The following is a 20,873-nucleotide window of genomic DNA, read 5'->3' on the forward strand; positions in this document are numbered from 1 at the left end:
GATTCGTGGCTATGATATCTAAACTGCAATAACAAAAACGTGCCAAGTAAAACAAAGTCTCATAAAACGAGCAGCCGAAATGCTCTACAAATTAAATCCATTAGTATTGCTATCAAAACGAGACAGCATGGGTCAACAAACTGAACCTACACAATGAACAGGGTACCAAACATATCCTAGTATGTATGTGTGTGCTACTTGTAATACATCAGCATATTTCTAAGTTCATTCAGATCATTCGCTTTTTACACTCGACATGTCGAGACTTACTGGAACGGTGACCGCTCGCCGGGCTTCAACGGCGGAGGCCAACTGATATCCTGTTGAGGATGGAAGAACTGGTCGTCGCCGTTCATCACGGACATCAACAGTGAAGCGTCGATCCGGACTTCGCCCTCGCTCACAACTTGCTCCAACCGAAGTTGTTCGATCACTTCAGCGCTGAGCTCTCCAAGTGGAGGCAACAGCAAGAGTAGTTCGCCGAATCGGCCGACTTGGTCTTTACTCAGCGTGTGTTCCAGCAGCGCTATGTGCCTTATTTTTCGTTGCTCACGAACCACCTCGGTGTTGCCCACACCGGTTGCCTCTAAATACCGATATATTGTTAGTGAGTACGTGTGACACACGGGAGACACGCATGCTGACCGGGATTGAAGAGGAGAATTTCCTTCAAGAGAGCCCATTCTCTGTCATCAACGTTCAACACCTTGACGGCTCGAGACAGCTTGTTCAGTGTGATTGCAGTGACAGCGGCCACGCCGGCGTTTTCGTGATCCGGTTTCAGTAGCTTGCCGGTATGCAACTTGAGAGCGCCTATAACGTAAGAGAACCATGTGCACTAAAACGTGAAAACACGAGTCACGGTTTGCCGTACTGTCTAGTTTCTGAGATCTCAAAGCGAGACCGAGCATGACGATCTGGACGACTGACGAACGAAGCAGTGCTTTCTGATCAAGTGGAAAGAGTATCTCGAACCCTTCTATCCCCCTTGCCCAATTGAATAGAAAGATGATACGTTGCTTGAATGAATCTAGAACCTCTTCGGTACGAGCTTGAGTCGGATCGAACAGCTGATGTTGCATGCCTGCGTTCTGCGCCACACCATGATCGACGGGAAGGAAGGATAAGTCCTTTACTACTGAAAATGGCACGGGATTCTAAAGAACAAGTGATTTTAGTATCATGTGAATGAGGCGTTAGTAGCCAAGAGAAATATCACAGATTTCGTTTTAGAGATGCAAAAGTGCACATGTGTAGTAGACGAATGACAAAAAAAAGACAGACACAGACAAACTGACAGATTGACAGGCAGACAAGTATTGGACAGACATGACACAGACAGACAGACAGACACAGACAGACACAGACAGACAACCTGACAGATCAACAGACAGACAGACAAGTATTGGACAGACAAGTATTGGACAGACAGACAGACAGACAAAACTGACAGATCAACAAACAGACAGACAAACTGACAGACCAATAGACAGACAAACTGACAGACCAATAGACAGACAAACTGACAGACCAATAGACAGACAAACTGACAGATCAACAGACAGAGAAACAGACAAACTGACAGATCAACAAACAGACAGACAAACTGATGACAGACCAACACACAGAGAGACAGACAGACAAACCGACAGACCAACAGACAAAGAGACACACAAACTGACAGATCAACAGACAAACTGACAGATCAACAGACAGACAGACAGACAGACAGATGACCACACACAGATGAGTAAACCAATATCGTACACACACACACACACACACACACACACACACACACACACACACACACACACACACACACACACACAGGTGGCAGCGAGGCAGGTATGGTCGCAACAAAATACTGACAAACAAACAAGCACAAACTATCTTTACACCACAAGTTCAAACACATCAAACAGACACCTCCATCTGAGAGCTGCACGGACTTCCCGGCGAACGCATCGGCGAATTTAAGGGCGAGTGTACCGGACTCGGGCTAGGTACCGGAGTTCCATACGGACTGACACGAGGAGTGCCGTGCGGCGTATGAGACGGTGAACATTGTTGATTGACACTTTGTTGAACCACTTGGATCGTATCTGGTGGCGTGACATAATGAGTAAATGCCTCCACCTCTGGCTTCATATTCATAATCAACTAGCAACAACAAAACTCTGTTATACCACTACGTAATAGAAACGCCAAGCATAGAAGACCAATCTAACTACACTGTACACAACGACAGCGTCAAAGATCACATTAACTATATAAGTTCGTGAAAAGAGACAACTGAACGACCGACTGACCAAGAGACATATAGTCAGACAGACAGTCAGACAGACAGAGAGTCAGACAAACAGACAAATTGACACACAGACAGACAGACAGACAGATAATCTATTCTCATATAGATTCTACTTGTCCATATGCTAGGATTTTCTTAAAATACAAATCAGTCCTTGCAAACAACAAAGTCATTAACTATTGGACTTGAATTTGAACAGACCAACAGACAGACAGCCAGAGAGACTGACAAACCAACAGATAAACAGGCAGACAGAAAGACAAGATACTTTAGTCTCATATAGACTCTACTTTTTTAGGAATTTATATAAGCACCAGTCCTAGCAAACAACGAAGTCATAGATGAACTAATGGACTTGACCTTCAATGTCAAAATCAAACAATCTATCTAAATCACCATGATTAGGTGACAGTTCTGAAAGTTTTCTGATGGCAACTTTGGCATTGCATCTTTGTAGAATTGTAGAAAATCTCTTTGACAGACAGACAAACAGACTCACTGACTGACTTTTTTCATTGATATCAGACTCTACTACTCACAACTCCTACGTGTACTGCAATAAGAGGCCTACTCTTCTAGATTACAATTAACGGACAGACAGATACACCGGCTTTTCAAAAAGCAAGTCTATAAATTAGTCCACCATGAAGTTTCAACAGCTCATTGAATTAATGAAAATGACGTCACAGTAAAGCCTGGTTCACAATACACCTCACGTCGCGTCGTCTCGCGTCAAAAGAGGCCGTTTTTAACAGGGCGCAACACGACAGGCTGGAATAGGAACAAATCCTATCCAACATGTCGCGAGGTGTATTGTGAACCAAGTTTAGGAACTGACTGCATAAGTGATTCGTGACTTGTGTATGCACACTAAGGCTGTGTCTCCACTTGTTGCTCTTTAGACAGATTTAACACTAGTGGAGACGCCATGAATCTTAAACATGTTCAGACTTAAACATGTTTAATTAAGCCCTAGTGGAGACAGCCCACTCAATTGTAATTACCTAATTAATTACTCCAATTTGGGTAGCTCCAAGCTTGCCAGCTGTTGACTAGTTTCTCTCAGGTTATTAATTAACAATGCACCAGAGCACTAACCCATACAGCAGAAAACACCACACCCATGTACACCACGCATTCAGCACCCTCTCATCTTGTACTGCAAAGAAAGACCTAGCATGTAGTATTGTCAACATCCTAGAATTGCTGTAAGTGCATTAATCGCGTGACATCATGCTAAGCTATTCTTGTCCAATCAACATCATTAATGTTATCGACATCACTCACCAACGCACTAGACACACACAAATTACAGCTATCCACACACCCTCTGGACAATAGGGCTCATGGCTGTGTCTCTAGACTCCAACGGACTTTTGATTGTGAGTAGCAAGCATCACCCACACAGTCTACTGTACTGTAGTAATACTTCCCTATCTATACTCTACTACACACACCTAACTACATAAACATTGCGTCTCATCAATACATACAATATAGTCAATAGTAGAGCGCGCAACAGCTTCTAATTTGCTAGATAACCTAACCCTAACCCATAACCCTATAGCCCTACACTGTAAACCAAAAGCTAAAACTGCACTACACACTGAGGTGCGATTGGGCGATTGCTCAACACACACACGCAGGCATGCGAACGCGCGCGCACAGACACACACACACACACACACACACACACACACACACACACACACACACACACACACACACACACACACGCACGCACGCACGCACACACACACACACACACACACACACACACACACACACACACACACAGTCTAACCATGTCTGGCGTAAACGGTGGCGGCAGTAGCAAATGCTGCGACTGGCTGTGCAACGGATGGAAATTGAATCCCGAATTCTCGCACGACGACGTCGAATTTGGAGCCGGGGAGAGTGAACTGGGACGGGGAGACGACGAGCGGCTGTTGGAAGCGATCGACGGACGATGAAGCTTGACAGCTAAACAAGAGAGCAAGCTCGAGCATACAACCAAATGCGCATGCACACACACGCGCGCATACCTTCGATCTTCATTCCGACTTCGAGGCATTTCTGAAAGCGACACTTCTGGCACCAGTGCCTGATGCGTTTGTCTTCGCCAATCGGACACTATAGAACAAACAATCGCCTTCATGTGTCCATTACATTGCGATGCCAATACATCGAGATGCCAATCGGATGTCGGCACACATGACACAGACACTGCGCTTGCCTGCCTGCCCGCGTGCTTGCCACGCAATGCTTACCTTCCCGTTGTAGTTGCATGTGTAGCGTTTGCTCATCTGTACGCTGCGTCGGAAGAAGCATTTGCACGCCTCGCAACTGATTGCTCCGTAGTGCTTGCGTATGCCCGGTGAGTCATCACCGCACACTTGACATACGGCTGCTCTCCCTCCGCTCGGCTCCGGCGTCGTGCTGCGGCTACGATGCGCGTCCATCACGAACGGACTCGACGAGACCGTGACGGTCGTCGACGTCTGCATGTCGGTGTACGGCAAGTCGAACTGGCCGAATTGGCTGGCGTGAAAAGCCGAGGAGGTCGGAACGGAAGTGTCCGCTGCCATGTTGCTACAATTGTAGCGCTCGCTGAGGCTTGTTGGCACCACACCTCCGTTCAGGCCTCTTTCTGACGACATGTGGCGAAGGTCAAGGGTTGCTGTTCAGCGGCGATGAGAATAACAAGCAACAAACAGTATGGCGTCGTCGCTGCCCCCAAACAGAAGCGCATGGGAAGTGTCACGTAAAGGTAACGCGCGTTAATGTGGTTGCTTTAATCTTTAGCGTCTTGTCTCTGGTGTAGAGCGTGTGCCGTAAACGGTCTAGGGTTGTGTTTGGTAGGGATGAGAACAAAAATAAAAACTCAGTACATGGTGTCGTCGTTCGCCACAAACACCGCAAAAAAGTGTTACGTGAAGGATAACGCGCGTTACGTTCTTTACTTAATTTGTCAGGGTTTCGTTTCTGGTGTAGAGCATGTGCCGCAAAACGGTCCAAGGTTGCGATAAGCATAAAAATAAAAATCAGCGTGGCGTCGTCGCTGCCCACAAACGCAGTGTGGATAATTTGCAAGCCCGGACGCGCCACTACCACACACCTACTGCATAATACGGAGCTCACGTGAGTAACTAACGCGCGTTAAGATCGACGTGACTCAGCCGATGGATGATTCTCTTCAGGCTTTTGTCTCTGGGGTAGAGCATGTGCCCCAGAACGGTCACTCAGACTTTGAAATCGACCTAGATTCGTTCATGGACGTCATGACCGTCGACCAGTCGGTCGTCAAGCAAGAAATGCCGGACACGAGCTCTTCGAGTGGCAGCCAGAGCCACCCTACCTCTCCGTCCAGCTCGAAAGACGCGAAGTCGCCATCAAGTCCGCCAGGTTAGTGGCGCGAACGCGTTATTCGCCTACTTTATGGAGCTAAAATGATTAAAAGGGAGCGAGGAACCTCTGGTATGTACATACCAGCTGGGACGTGCACCCTCTTGTAGGAGTCAGTATCGAAAGGGCCAGGTGACGGCAATTTGTGCGAATGCGGAAAAACTGTTACGTCACGTGTAGTAATTTGTTTCCTTCGCCTCCTAAAAAAATCGGCCGAGGCTCTTTGTTGTTAGGAGGCGAAGGAAACAAATTTATGTGTCGAATTGCTAGCTAGGGTTGCCTCCCTCCCGTGTTCTCGCGTGTTGTTCCGCTCGTGACCGGTTTGTGTCTGTGTGAGAAACGACGTGTATGTCGAAGGACGAGAGGAGTGAGGGAAATTGGTTGATTTGTGATGTGGGCGGCTGCCTCATCCTTGCACGCACATCCGTGCTGTGAGGGTGTCACTGCGTTCTTTTGTGTTGCGTTCACCCGCACGCCCGGTCTTGACACCCTCTCATCGGGTTGCCGTCATCGTGAATCTTGGAATGCCGGATTGTGTGTGCTCTAGGAGTTGATCCCAGTTGGCGTTATGTATGTCTTTTTGTCTGTTTATTGAATAACCGCCTATAAGCCCTGAAACAAAATACCAGGTAGTAGAAAGTGAATGTGCGTCAAAGAAAATGTACTCTCATACATTGGGATTGGTGTAGCTAATCATATAGGTAGCTTCTATTAAACATTGTCCTCATTGAAATTATTTCTTTAAATTAATTAATTAACGAACAGACAATACAATAAAGCTACAGAAAGGCATTAATGTGGGAAGGTTTCTAAATTTTTGCTATGTATTTTTCTTCTGTATTGACTAAACTGTAGTGTGATTTGTCTATCTGTGTGTGTGGTTGTGTGTGTGTGTGTGTGTGTGTGTGTGTGTGTGTGTGTGTGTGTGTGTTTGGTTGGTCTGCCTGTTGGTTGGTCTACTTGTCTGGGTTGACAGTACAGTATCTCGATCTTTTTGGCAAACTAAATGCTAACCCAACTGGAGTGCAGAGTCAGGCTTCAAATGATAGCTAATGAACTTTGAATGAGCTTGTGAGAAAGTACTGTACAAGCACAATTAAGGGTGTCCATGGTTATCGAGAGCTTTGAACAAATTACTAAGAGAGAACAATAGTAATAAAACTTAATTGATCTAATTATGATATTGTAACGCGGTTAGGTTTTAGTCTATGCCAAGTGAAGATCGGTATCACAGTATGACGTTTTGTAGAGAAACAGTAATCACACTTTTACGTTTTGAGAGTCAATAGCACAGATGGAAGATTGCAGACTAATCCCTACAGTTAGTCTCTAAACTTGCTTGTGGCACTGCAGTACAGTAACGTCTGCTGTGTCTATAATAGTATTAGTAGTCTGAAGCCTGTGTTCCCTTGATGATGTAACTCATACTCACGTGTCATGCATTACACTTGCATGTGGACACACTGACACTCAATACCATCACACTCACACCAATACATCAACACTGAAACACTATCTCTATATACCAATGTAATTAGTGATTGTAGCAAAGTTTGTCATCAATGTAAGCATATGTGGTAATACTTATTCTCTATACATGCTTGTCTATTTTGTTAGTGATAAGGTAATGCTGTAAGTTTTATGTGCTGTAACTGTATTTGCCCATGGCTGTTAACTAACATCACAATGAAGTGGTAAAGGTAACTTACCTGCTTTCCATTAATTGTAGTTGGTGCCTGCATGTGTTTGCTTGAGATGCCCTAGTACGTTTGCTGTATTGTATCTTAACAGCAGTCTCACTAGAGAATTCCTCCATTCTAAATTCTTGTCACTTCGGTAGTAGTACTAACATGTTACAGATCTCTGGATTGCCTTGGTATTATCAATGACATTTTGTGTAATTTCTCAAGTTTTGATTCATATCAAAAAGGTTGATATAATTCCTATTGTCTACAGTCTAGGCTACAGAAAGTACTTTACCAGTGTTCTCTGTTCTTGTATTTTTAATTGTGTTTTGAATACGGATAGCCGATATCCAAGTAAAAGTGGATACTGATAGCCAATACCCATATCTGGTATAATTATACCAGTACTTATATAATGTCTAGTAATTGAAGCTGTGTTTACACCGTCGCTTCTACAGCTATGCGCCTTCAAAGTCCTGAACACCGTGTACGCTAGAGGAGTAATTGTACGTTGCGTAAAATTACGAATATACACGCTATTTTCTCTCTAGACGTGCTACTTGTAAAATGTATTTAAAATCCTACATAGCGACTGTCGTTTCGCGTGACCGCAGAGTCTGTAAATAGTCTGTAGTCGTAAGTAGAATCATCGTATACGGGTCCTAAAATCTCTCCTGGTTACGTAATGCTACATTCCCATATAAATGTCGTAAAACCAAGAAAGCGATCGATTTTGGGTCAGCAGTTGCAGACAGGTGAGTTCTGTTGTTTATTTCCGACAGATCCCAGCCATCGTAAACATGATTTACACTGTTCTCGTAATAAAACTCTCAAGGAAGTTTCGTGCCTACGATTGGTTGTTTGTCCATTGTGTTCTGTTACCATGTATGACATAAAGGAATTAATGCTTTGTGATTGGGCCACACGAAGGAGGCGTGGCACATTCCTGTAGCGTGACAGACATAGCCAGCCAGCCAGCCACATAGTCCCCAGACTGGAAGTCGGTTTAGCCCTATACGTTTAGAGTACGCTACTCGCCAAGTCCCGTGACTTGTACAAAGTCCCTTTTCTAATAGGCTCATAGCTGAATAAATCGTTCATGTTTTACAAGCCTTGCAGTGCAGGAATCTTGTGTCCTCGGCCACCTCAAAATTCTCCCAAATGGGAGACTTCTCTTTCTTTGCACTCAACTCATGTGGCCGTAATGGACTGACTATGCATGCGCAACCTATGGGCGCACACCTACGCGCAAGATTTACAGATTCTGATATAAAACTGAAATGCCTATATTGAACGATAACCGATTCGATTATCCATGCAACTCTAGTAGCGAGTGCTTGCAAGTCTGAGAATATGCTTGTTCAATATGTAAGCATGTTGGTCTAAGACATCTGTACACGTCATATCTTCCGTGTCTTATATTTTAATCCTCATTTGGTACCAGCAAGCACTTTGAATGCATTCTGTAATTTCACCAACCCTAAAGTTTGTCTCTCTTAGTTGTGGCTGGACTTACTGCTGGGACTATGTTCACAGAATTTCCTCAGCTAGGTACATGTACCACATGATCATCTCTGTATGGTCTTACAATTTTGGATCGCGTGTTCTGTTTCAAACTTATGTTTGTTGTCAAGCTTTCTTGCCCGATTTTAGGCTAAACAACATGAAGATGACAGGCAGCTTGCTTGAGTTTTAACATTTTCAAACAGTCATTCATGAATGGTCAATCTAGAGTATCCACTCTTCTGAAAATTCAATAATTAGATGTCATTATGTCATGTATTGTGTTATAAGACCTTCACATCACGCACATGTATTTTGTTGTTATGCACCTGTTTGCCAACATTCCCAAGCTTCTATCAATAATTCTATCATTGGCATAGTTCAGCATTTGTAGTTTGCAATATGAGGCATCTGTGACATGCCATACAAAGGGTAACATTATCTAGATTTTAGGGTTCTAGCTTCCTACACTGCAGCTTTGTGTATCTACCTACTATTTTATTGCCACTTTGAATGGACTATCTGTCAAGGGTCAAATGATAGAGTCTGCCATGTGCAGATGGTCATGAGGCCAGGGGACCACTAGGGAAAACATGTTGATGATTTGTGGTTGGTCGAGTCTGCTTTTCTATCTGCAGAATGTAAAGCTCTGCTATGTAACAAGGAATGGTATGTAGGATTAGTTAACCAGGAGTTTCTAACACTGAATGGTCTGCATGCTTGCCAGTAGGGACACAGCAGGTGTAGAGTAAAGAGGCAGTCACTGACTATTTGGTATCTGAGTTGAGTAACTAAACATTTTTGAGGAATCCCAAGTGTGTCTCAACAACAATAACTGCAGGGTGGTGTGGCCGGTCTGTGTGAAGGGTCATGCATCCTGCTTTGGTGATGGACAATGAACAAAAGCAAACTACAGAGAACAAACTGACCTGCAATGATGCAGCTAATCTGGGCCATTGTACTCTAGGCAGTCATGATATTTGTCCTGGATTGGAGAATCACTAATCGACAATGTTTATTTAGTACAGGTAGTAACTGGACTACAGTATACCCAAGAACATCCCATGCTTTCTCATGGTCATGTGAGCTGTGGAGACTGGCAATGTTTTTCTCCGGATACATGACAGGATGTCCGGTAGAGAAAGGTTAATTGATCTCGGTCGGGCTATGATAGCAATGTAGTCTTTGGAGTAGGGCCGTTTTCCAGAGGTGACCGGTGACTTCAATTAGCGGTCTTTCCTGCTAAATCATTGACAGCAAGCGGGCTGTTTACATTGACCGAATTCATGCATATTGCATGACCTAGCGCATGTTGCCGGCCGTTGCAAGACACACTGTTTGCACGCTTGACGTCCAAGTTTGCAGCGAGTTGCACTCCCTATGATTCTTCTCGTGCCGCACGCTTTCTGACGTCTTCGCCGTCTCACGTTCATTTCCTGCGCTTACTTCCGCCCCAGTCTCCGCCCACGCCGACGGGGTATAGGCCGGTGCTCGCAACATCGTTCTTCAGTACAACCCTGCAAGTCGCTACGACCTCGATGGACGGCCAGTCGCACATCCCTCCACCTCCATACGCCCTACCTCCATCGTGTGATCCTCCACCGTACTATCCTTCGCCGTTCGACTCTCCTCCCCCAAGCGCCGGTGCAAGCAGTAGCAGCCCAACCCTCAACGACCGCTCGGACGACGTAGTATTCCAGTTCTCTGCTAAACAGCTCGCACCCGTGTATATCTCCCCGTTCTTTGTCTGGGGTTAGCAATATCTATGCATTTCATGGATCCGTTGTAGTTCCCGTTTGTTGTCAACTCATTTGTTATTTTTTTCCAGATCGAACTGCTTCTGTTCAACCGTGCCGCGTCTGCAGCGACCGCGCGTCCGGCAAGCACTTCGGTGTGGTGAGCTGCGAGGCGTGCAAGAGCTTCTTTCGACGGAGCGTCCGACAGAACGCGAAATATTCGTGCCGCAACGAGAGAAACTGCGTGGTGGAGAAGAACACTCGCAATCGATGTCAGTTTTGTCGGTTACAGAAGTGCCTCAGGACGGGCATGAAAAGAGAAGGTCAGGCGTGTGTATCAAATGCAGGTCTTCTCTCTCCACCCATTGCATCCTCTCATGTACTGGGAACTTGTATAGTAACGCATTGTCGCAGACACACGTGACTTGTTTGTGCTGATTTTACTAATGAGGAAGCTAAACTTTTGAGAAGCCGTTTTGTACTCTGACATTCCCCAATGGGTTAAGGATAGGTGGATTATAGGGTTATAATTCGGTCTTTGTATTTGCAGCCGTTCAGGACGAGCGTACCGCGCCAAAGAAATCACAACAGCATCTTGTTCACATGGGGGGACAATTCTACTCGACTCCCCCGGATCAAGACTTTGGATTACCTGGAAGAGTGGAACTCAACGTTATTTCGATCCCTGTACTGCTCGCCGCCGAGGAGGCATTCGCAGAGGGAAGCATCAATATTGATACTTCCAGTGCAGGTGGTTTCCGTGATCTAATGGAATCGACCAAACCCCAACTTTCCACCTTGATTGACTGGGCCAAGTTGATACCGAGTTTCATTGGTCTAAACTTGGACGACCAAGTGCGACTGCTGAAGTCTACATGGAGCGAACTGTTGATGCTTCGAATGGCTACAAGATATTCACCCGTAGATGGTACCTTGATATTGGCCAGTGGCCGAGCTCTGCACAGGTAGATTAAAACACAATAGAAGAATTGCTATTTTAGCATCAGGACCTTCACCTAATTGTTTGCATCTGTTTGTATAGAGAGTTCACAGAAAATCAAGAAATCGGGCGTCTAATTGGACGAGTACTGGATGAGGTTGTTGCTCCATTCAAAAAGATGAACATCGACCAAGCCGAAATGGCTTGTCTCAAGACCATCGTCTTGTTCGACTGTGGTATGCGAGATGCAAAACAGAAATCTTATTTTTGTGACTATCTGGATATCTGATTTAGACGTCGTCGGTCTCAACAATCCTCTTCGCATCGAGCAGTTACAGAACCAGGCACTGAAATCATTGGAGGACTACGACCGCCAGTATTATGCACAAAAACCCCAACGATTTCCCAGGATGCTGCTTCGTTTGTCGTCACTCCGATCGATCAGTAGGGAGTGCGTCGGCTACATTCTGCAGAACAAGCAACAAGGCCCGTTCCGCGTGGACGAATTCATCCTGGAGATGATCGACGGGGACGTACCATTGGGCACTCCACTCTCTCCTCCCAGTTCGTCCTATCAACAGTACTACGCTCCTACACCACCAGGCAGCTACCCCATGGAAGGATTTGCGTCGGCGACTTACACATGAACCCTGTGTGACATTGTAGCGAACTTGTTCAGTATAAGTGAGGATGGTACCTTGCCCTAGTAGACCTAGACCCACTAGTCTAATCCAGTCGGTTTCGACCCGACTTTATGAGTGGTTCTCGTATGATCATGAATCATGTATTGTACGCCGTCAAACGAGAAATAGATTACATACGTTTCAGTTCATGAGCGCTTCCATTTGGACAAGGCGAGCACTCGTATCTCCCGGCATGCGATATGGCAGCATTCCGGCAAACGTTATTAAAGCTCGCGATTGACGTCGTCGATCCTTCAAATACTACAAAAAGATTAGCTAGTTAGCAACCTGTTGAACATACGACGAGACATCGCACGGTATCTCTCACCTCCCCGCGACCTCCGTCGTTTGCAGCTATTCCTAAAGAGGGCGAAGAAGGAGCGGCGGCTCTGAAAGAAAAGATGCCCGTGAGATTGCCGGTCGACACGACCGGTCGGAATCTTACTTGGCAGTTCGGTATTGGCCGTGGAGAATGTTCATCGTCGCCAGCAGAATGTCGGGCAGATTGTGACGAATTTCGTCGGTGTATTGACGGAATGCGGTCACTTTGCTCTCGACTTCTTCTGTGCGAAACGGCAGCACCTTGAGCCGTTGTATTACCTATGGAAGCAGTAAGCGGCACCGTTTTGTATTCAAGCGGTCCGTGTCGTGAAATCGGAAGCTTACGTCGAGAGCCTGGTCGAAGAGCTGCTGGTGATAAAGGTTGAAGAACTGCATGAGATCGAGTAGCAAGTAGAACGTGCTCACACGACTGACGGTCGCCGTGTGGCCTTTCCCTTTGTATCTTCGCACAGCACCGTCACATTCTCATCGCTAAACGGTCAAAGGAAGGTTGTTCGAGCCACCTACCTCTCGGCTATGTTAATACCGAGCGTCATGAGTCGATTTCTTGTCGACTGACCAGCACCCGGTGCAGCAGACAGGAACTGGAGCAAGAATATGTGATATCAACACAGAACAGTGCGACAAGAGGACGCCAACCTGACTGAGGAGTTTGTTGAGTGTCCGCAATACGTTGTCGTGTTTCTGCGCATTTGTTTGTTTCTTGCCGTTTGAAGGATAGATGAAAGGTGTTTAGCGACTTACCTTGGCGAGATCATAGAGACGAACGGCGTCTTCCGCCAGACCTTTCGCTTCTGCGCTAGACGCGACCGTTTCGATGATTTCAGAGGAGTTGACGCCGAATTTGTCGACCAGTCCGGGCTAACATGCACAAAATGAAAGTCAAACATAGTACAAAGACTCTCTCTTGAGTACTACCTTTCTGCTTCCATCGGGTTCAAGCCGACCAAGCAACATCTCGAACTAAATACAGACAGTCAACTAAGACTCTGATCTCTCGTGTAACTATCACGCACCTCTCTTGTTTCAAGCACTAGATCGCTCAGACATTGTGTAAAAAGACAGTTTCCCTGAACAGTCTCCAATCCTCTACAATACAAGAGCATACAAGAGTAGAAGAATCGGGAAAGTCAAAGACAAGAGGCTGGACCAACTTCAAGAGGTAGAAATACTCGACTGCTTCCCTAGGATCCGTGGACGCAAACTTTCGTGTGTACCGAATAACTAGTTGTGCCACGTTGAAGAACTCCGTGTCATTTGATGCCTTCGATACTATCAGAAAAATACCATTAGAATAACTCAACTGTTTGTAATGCAAACATTGCAACAGACATAAAGGAGCTTGGATGCTGTCGGGGAGAAACAACAATCCTGCATCGTAAAGAGCAATGGCAAAGTGCACAGCATGAGAACGATATCGCTCAATACGAGAGAGGAACTGCAGTGCCTGAAAGAAGAGTGGACCGATACCAACGTGAAAGCCAAAAGCATACCGTAGATAACCACTCACAGCCTCAAATTGGAGCGAAAGTAGCAAAACAAAGAAGAACAACAGTGGCATCTCAAATGCCTGAAAGTGGCCTTCTCCTGGTAACAGACAATCAGTCACGCACACAAGTGACACACACACACACACACACACACACACACACACACACACACACACACACACACACACACACACACACACACACACACACACACACACAAACAAGTGAATGCTTACCATACTCATCCTTTAGTATTGTCTGTAACTTTCTTAGTGTGAGGATGTCTTCCCCTTGGTTGCCTCTACTCGTACCACCATCCAACTGCCTAACCTGACTCAACTGCCTCAACAATAATGAAATACGTTCAGCATATTAACAAACGAGAATTCAAGCTGCACTCGATCATTACCCTGAGCCACATGTAATCGTCTGTTTTTACAGCAACTTCCGAATGACTGTCGTCTACGCCACAACAGCCAAGAACACAGTACACTGCTCTACACGACACAAAACGAGCATTATTACCGGTACATTGATGACCACACTTCCATGTCTGTGTTACTTCTTGAATGGATCCCTACTCGCATGCACGGATCTCCTGTAGTGAGTTCTGATCTTGTTCAGCGTTGATTGAGGCAGACCGGTGTCCTTTGTCTGAATGTATTCCTGCAAGTAGCCCGAGAACTCGTCCAGTCGATTTCTACAATGAGACGAAATGCAGAACACACATGCAAAATGTGTAAAGCTCTGATACCTCGCTTGAGTCGCAACTTGCATTGCAGCAGTCAGGTCGCCACATCGCAAGCAATAATAGATAAGTGGCCAGACTGGCTGCCCGTCGACGTCTCCATCTTCGAGGTTCTGAGTGCCAGCCGGTATCTTTATCCTTAGATAACTCTTGATGATGTGAAACGTGCCAGGCACGCCTCCCAGTTCTGCTTGAGTCAAGTTGCTATTGACAATTTGTAGCACACGTTGTTTGTACCTACACAACACAGCAGCAAAAAAAGGTCAGAAATAATACTGAAATTACAATGTGGTGAGTGGAGTTGCTGATCATGAACGGAATTCCTTCAATATTTGAAAGTGATAATTGTTGTGGTATGCTTTGGTACATAGGTTGAACTATCTACTATTCTAGACAGTAATAAAGTATGTGACCTTGCTATTTCATCCGCAACAGGATCCTTACACTGTCTAGCAACATACTAAAACAAATCTGAACTCTGGAGCATCCTGTCTACTACATTCCACCTACAAAAGAATGACATGGACGAAACTGTAGTAGTTGACCTGTGAAGGACAAAAAAACATTGTTAGCATAGTATGGCGTACTTCCTCATCCACCACTACTACATACTATCAATTCCAAAAGAAAGCAAGTACCATTTGAGCACAACTAAGGGCACAGAGATTCATTTAAAAGGTACAACAAGCATGATCTAGCTGATGATACTACAACAGACATCGGCTGAGCTAGACCTGAACCCCAAGCAATAGATAAGAGACTAAACAGTGACCATTGAAGCAGTAGAAAATGAAGACAATTAAATGAGAAGAATTTCCTATTGAAAGGATAATGAAAACACTAACCTTTCAACCATTTACTTTGGTATGTAAAGTACTTAATAAAAGTAACGTTTAAGCTGTTTGAAGAATTTCCTGTTTTATTCAAAGCCAGCCCCAGTCATTCCAAGCACATTGAAAACTCTGGCACTTTCTAAACTCGTTACAACACGGTAGATAAAAGGACACCCCCAGTTCTAGTGCACATGGTGATACCTGCGTTCTAGTACATACCTGCGTTCTAAGAAATGACGTGACTCTGATATGAAGCTCATTAGCACATGATCTGATGTGCGTGCTGCAACAGGATCTGAAGGAAGATTTGGTACAGCTACCATTTCACCTAGTAGACACCAGCAGTCGTAGATCTCCTAGTACCATCCAAAAACAAAAAATAAAATAATACAACAATCAATATAAACGGGTAGACAGATACACTGACTTGGTCACTGAACTTTTCTGATGCGTTTCGAAATGCGTGGACTAAGACGTGTGGAAGATCATTCATCTTTTTTTCATTATGAATATATACCTGTGATGAAACGGCAATAGTTTCATACGTACACATACGTCCGAACACACACACGCAAGCAAGCACGCGAGCGCGCGCACACACACACACACACACACACACACACACATTAATTGTTAATTAAATGAAATGTACTATGGCTGCAGCAGACTGACAATCTGACACTAGTAAGCATCACATGTACACAAACTACAGCAAAAGGCTTCGAATTATACAAACAACTACTATAGAGGTCAACACATACAGGTTTCACAGAAGACACATTTAGTCATTTTACATCAATCTCAAAGCCATTCATGGCACCTACTTGTCTGGCATACGACATTTCTACTGCATCCAGTCCACTCCTCCCATGATGAGCTAGTGGTCTCGCCGAAACAGTCTGCGAACAAAACAAGACAAAATATAAGCAACAAACAGCCACTGATGTTGACAACAAGTGACTGCAATCTATCTACTCACACACAACTAATAAATTATCATGAAAGAAAAATGCCAAGATTACACATACAATACATTAAAACCGCAGCTTCTACAACTTTCGATATAGCCAGAGGTCAAGGTCAGTCTCTGCTAGCTAGTAATTGAATCACAAGAGGTTACTAGAGTATAATTATAAACTACGATGGTAAGACTAGATGTCACTCTACAGTCTACGTCTAGTACAGTGTAACACATTTACAATATTTGCATCCATTTGCACGAGCAGATAAAACAGCCAGACAGTCAGCCTTACCCGCCTTGTAATTGGCATCGCTAGAACTGCTGCATAATTATGAGTCATGATTGCTTTTTTCTATATTTAGAGTACATGTGCGTAGATAAACTAGTAAATAGAAACCTCGTATTCTGCAGGTAGAACAAGCGTGTCTTGTCCCATCCCGAGTAGAGAGTTGAGTATCTGCTGTTTCTCCTCTTCCCATTCCGTCTGCACACAACGCCAGTGGTGTTCCTCTGCCTGCTTGAAAGTCTATAAAATCGTATACAAAACGTTCAATTTTGTGCACGAAGTACATCAGTGACAATAGACAGACTAGACACTGTAAATCCAGAAATCTTCGTACAGACACCTGGTTGTACTAAAATAACATGAATACTAAACTTTATAGATAGATGCACTTGAATTCGGCTACAGTACAGTACTGATGTCGCTTAAAATATATTATGTGTACGAATTACTTCATGGGCAGAAGTACTAAAATATATGAGTATGAAAATTTCTGGATTTACAGTATACTGTCAAACCAGAAGTTCGTGCAACCCTTGTGTGAATTTGTCCCAAACGAGTGCTTCAAGAACGCTATGCGGTTTTCATTTGTGCAATATCAAGACAGCATGAATATCTACTCACGTATACTGGTACGTAACAGTTTTATACGGCCTTTTCACAACGGAAGCTTGTTAAACCGCATTCAATCCACTTGACAACAGATGTGAACTGGATGCACATTGACCCACTTCCCACTAGGCAAAACACAATCCACGTTTAGACTTGTACCCAGTCCTCTCCTCGCTCGCACTCCACGTGTTTAGCACGTGCTTTTTGTTCCACTAGCGAGAAGGACTGGTAACATACCATGGTATTATGTCACGTGACCATTTATTTCATTAGTTTAATTACAAACCGATCCTGTGAATTGTTGCCACCTGCACTGATAATATGGTGTCAAGTAATCAGTGGAACAAAAAGCAGGTACTAAAGCACGTGCGAGAAAAGAACTGGATAAGAGTATATATAATCCATGTTAATGTCATAAATATGAAAATCCATGTAATGTGCATTCAAACCTGTGGTCATCATGGTTCAGGCACGTACATGTCATTGTTCACAGATCGCATGTGAACCCTCCTGGACATGAGTAAATGACGTCGCGTAATTACGTCATATAGGGTATGCTATATTAAGTTAATTAACTAATTTGGCTTAAATTAAAAATCTTTAGTAATTAGATAATGGCTCAAATATTGTGTGACTGTCCTTAGAGAAGTTCTTGGGTAACAGGCGAGAGTCATTACTGGGCCACGGAGGGTGGACATTTTAAGTTAATTAATATACATGTTTGGGACAGTACAACATCCGGGACACTAACAGTTTGGTCACTGTCGTTTTCGAAGTGCGTATGTAGTAGTCCTCTGCGAGATTCCTCAATTATAGTGACATCATTAGTGGCGTTTCAGAGCTGTAAACGTGACCCCCCCAACTAACTCTCAATGTAAGCCACTGTGGCTGCCAGTCTCTTCACAAAGATAGTTCTCTATCTTTGGTTACAGTTCATCTCGCCATAAGCACAAGACACAGAAGGTGCGTAGATCTACTGCTGCCTACCAACATCAAGTGCTGCTTCGGTAGGCGTGGTGCCATGTGTAGCCAACAATGCACATTGAATCCACATCAAACGACCTCCATATGTCGTTTAAGCGAATCCGCATTGGAATTCGATTTGACAGCCAATGGACATTAGGTGTGAAAACACAAAGGACATTAATGTGCATTCAATGGGCTTTGGACTGTAGTGTGAAAAGGTCTCTAGTGACCAACCCAACAATCACCATAACAACAACAACGGACATTTGCTGCCTATTCAACTTCATTCTGAGATAATAGGGTACACAAATCTACAGGAAAAACGGTGAGAGAAAGATGAGATGAATATGCGTGTGCCTGTCTATGTACAATGCAAATTCAATATGTGCAACAATGTTTGGTCACACATATTGCACAATTTAAATCATCACACAAATTTCTGGTTTTTCGATACGTCAAGTCACAAAATACTGGTACTTATGATAGATTGCAGAGACGACAGAAGCAAATTTACATTGGTCCGGCATATTGAGCGTTAACAGGCTTGACTCTATCATGTGACTATAATATGACTAGTTTTGTGATAAGTGCAATATTGAATAAATCTTATCATAGACTTTCAGAACACAAAAAGCTTGTATAAAATCAAGCATGCATTTGAATCGGTCAAAGACTGTTGAGTGTTAAATTTATAACACTCAACAATTTAATCAACTACGCCACTGACCGAAAATTTTGGGCAACGTGCTTCTCGCCAAAGTCAACTGTCTGAACATTGGTCCAGCCAGACCTGCTCCGTTGTCCCTGAATTGGTCATCAAGTACAGTAGGCCCTTGCTTATCCGATCCCTCGCATATCCAACCATGTTCATAAACCGAAAATGATGTCACAAGCCCGTTTCTGTAATTGCAATGACAGCGTGCAGTGATGGCAACAAAAGATACGGAGGCTTTTGAGAATTAGTTTGGTGAATGTAGTTTGCTATACACGTATTACGTATTCATGTAATCATTTTATCACCAACGTATTGTACATGCTTCAGAGTTCAGACTATGTACATGCTGGGACTCAAAAAGTGGACTGGAACTCGTGGTACAGTTGAAACTCCGACGCTTCACTTATCTGTTCTTTTCACTTATCCGACCTCTATGCTTGCCCAAAGGGGGTCGGATAAGCAATGGTCTACTGCAATACAAAGGACTTGAACTGCTCAGATTACCATATTTGATTTATGTTGTAAAATGTCCAAAGGCCAGATTAAAGAGACACAGTCTAGATGACTGCTTCGGAGATCCAGGACACGAACAGATGACCATCACACACAAACTTGATATCAATAGAATGAAATCAAGTTTCTCCGAAACAAGGAATCGCAAAAAGATGAAAGTTCATAAGCAGCATTGCTACTATACGGTCCGTGTTCTTGCAATAAACAAACAGTCAAACAAACAAACAGAAACGCGTGACAAGAAGCATAAGAGAGCCGTCAGGTTTGGTCGCAGTCGTAAGTCTATATGCAGGATGTTGCAATGGGCCTCACACTTGCCTACTCTGTGTGTACTCAAGAGTTTCCTAAGAACCGCCCAGGGGCTTGCTGAGAATGGATATTTTTCCATAAAAATCTTATTTTCTGTATTGCTGCCCTGGGCGCTGTTTCGGAAATTCCCGGTATGTACACATTAAGTATAAATAAAATGAAACCCTTCTGTCCGTCTGTCTGTCCGTTGTAGCTCAAGTTCTTGAATCCTTAGCCCAAGTCATGCTTTAATAATGCAAAATGACCCTGTCACATGGTCTCAGACCAATATAGATATCAATCAAACACTAGACCTTGTCACGTGATCTAATCTACACCAATATTATTGATATCAATCAAACCAAAATCAAATTGTGATTGATATCAATTACACATAAAATCAATTGTGAGTTTAACAAAGAGAGAAATATTAATTAATTAAAATTCTGGCCTTTTTGCGAGATTCTTCAATAACGGTCAAAACCGCATTCTCTCTCTCGTTCTTGAGAAAACCCTGTATGTCTGTGTCTCGAACAGGAGCAAGAGGTTCAAACGTCTTTGCAGCGTCCAGACGGTCAAGTTTCTGCGACAAACGAGGCACATCAAATCCTCTTGATCCGAGCAGAATAGACCTACAAAACTAACAATAAACAGCGCCAAAATTAACAGAAAACGCAACTCCTTACGCTCGAACGTCTGCTGTTTCTGTTTTAGAAGAGCCAGCTTTGTCCCACAGACGCTGACCGGCTGCCGCAATTTGTGCTATATTTCTCTGCACAAGTGGCATGTCTCCTGCCCTTCCCATATCTGCGGTGAGCTTCTGCGCATTTTCTAGCAAATCTTCAAAACTATCCGCCAT

At 44.1% G+C, this 20,873-nt stretch overlaps 3 protein-coding genes across 5 annotated transcripts; 1 reads left to right on the forward strand and 2 right to left on the reverse strand.

Moving 5' to 3' along the window:
• Positions 1–2: 2 nt before the first annotated feature.
• On the reverse strand, positions 3–5,183 carry LOC134178344 (hepatocyte nuclear factor 4-gamma-like). Its single transcript, XM_062645205.1, has 7 exons — positions 4,582–5,183; positions 4,357–4,444; positions 4,116–4,294; positions 1,930–2,163; positions 875–1,157; positions 646–813; positions 3–586 (listed from the first exon to the last, which is right to left on the reverse strand). Exons 1-7 carry the CDS (start codon positions 4,969–4,971, stop codon positions 267–269), a joined length of 1,662 nt encoding a protein of 553 aa, XP_062501189.1. The 5' UTR covers positions 4,972–5,183; the 3' UTR covers positions 3–266.
• A 272-nt stretch (positions 5,184–5,455) lies between these two features.
• On the forward strand, positions 5,456–12,412 carry LOC134179047 (retinoic acid receptor RXR-alpha-B-like). The gene is made up of 5 exons (XM_062645951.1): positions 5,456–5,716; positions 10,733–10,963; positions 11,191–11,605; positions 11,683–11,816; positions 11,875–12,412. Exons 1-5 carry the CDS (start codon positions 5,494–5,496, stop codon positions 12,225–12,227), a joined length of 1,356 nt encoding a protein of 451 aa, XP_062501935.1. The 5' UTR covers positions 5,456–5,493; the 3' UTR covers positions 12,228–12,412.
• On the reverse strand, positions 12,349–20,873 carry LOC134179046 (nuclear pore complex protein Nup93-like). Of its 3 annotated transcripts, XM_062645950.1 has the most exons (22): positions 20,701–20,873; positions 20,466–20,646; positions 17,035–17,163; positions 16,501–16,575; positions 16,104–16,193; positions 15,896–16,032; positions 14,850–15,080; positions 14,658–14,795; positions 14,505–14,592; positions 14,332–14,434; positions 14,116–14,192; positions 13,938–14,052; positions 13,760–13,877; positions 13,622–13,694; positions 13,524–13,568; positions 13,350–13,466; positions 13,245–13,289; positions 13,113–13,189; positions 12,930–13,047; positions 12,709–12,863; positions 12,580–12,652; positions 12,349–12,524 (listed from the first exon to the last, which is right to left on the reverse strand). In XM_062645950.1, the coding sequence occupies exons 1-22, from the start codon at positions 20,871–20,873 to the stop codon at positions 12,405–12,407; spliced, it is 2,478 nt and encodes an 825-aa protein (XP_062501934.1). In that variant the 3' UTR covers positions 12,349–12,404. The 3 variants fall into 3 exon arrangements, with proteins under 3 accessions (XP_062501934.1, XP_062501933.1, XP_062501932.1); XM_062645949.1 differs by having other exon boundaries at positions 12,592–12,652; positions 14,658–15,080; XM_062645948.1 differs by having other exon boundaries at positions 14,658–15,080.

The sequence above is a fragment of the Corticium candelabrum genome, chromosome 4 (assembly GCF_963422355.1).
Source record: "Corticium candelabrum chromosome 4, ooCorCand1.1, whole genome shotgun sequence".
In the NCBI taxonomy this organism is placed as follows: domain Eukaryota; kingdom Metazoa; phylum Porifera; class Homoscleromorpha; order Homosclerophorida; family Plakinidae; genus Corticium; species Corticium candelabrum.

Excerpts from the sequence above, each read along its gene's own strand:
- LOC134178344 (XM_062645205.1), bottom strand. The coding sequence starts at position 4,971 with ATGTCGTCAGAAAGAGGCCTGAACGGAGGTGTGGTGCCAACAAGCCTC. Across the intron at positions 2,164-4,115 it reads CACCGTTTACGCCAGACATG|TTGATTATGAATATGAAGCC; the intron begins GTTAGACTGTGT and ends TGTTGTTGCTAG. Across the intron at positions 587-645 it reads AATTCTCCTCTTCAATCCCG|AGGCAACCGGTGTGGGCAAC; the intron begins GTCAGCATGCGT and ends ATCGGTATTTAG.
- LOC134179047 (XM_062645951.1), top strand. The coding sequence starts at position 5,494 with ATGGATGATTCTCTTCAGGCTTTTGTCTCTGGGGTAGAGCATGTGCCC. Across the intron at positions 10,964-11,190 it reads GACGGGCATGAAAAGAGAAG|CCGTTCAGGACGAGCGTACC; the intron begins GTCAGGCGTGTG and ends TTGTATTTGCAG. Across the intron at positions 11,817-11,874 it reads CATCGTCTTGTTCGACTGTG|ACGTCGTCGGTCTCAACAAT; the intron begins GTATGCGAGATG and ends TATCTGATTTAG.
- LOC134179046 (XM_062645948.1), bottom strand. The coding sequence starts at position 20,873 with ATGGCGGATAGTTTTGAAGATTTGCTAGAAAATGCGCAGAAGCTCACC. Across the intron at positions 13,467-13,523 it reads AACCCGATGGAAGCAGAAAG|CCCGGACTGGTCGACAAATT; the intron begins GTAGTACTCAAG and ends TGTGCATGTTAG. Across the intron at positions 12,864-12,929 it reads TCTTCGACCAGGCTCTCGAC|GTAATACAACGGCTCAAGGT; the intron begins GTAAGCTTCCGA and ends CTGCTTCCATAG.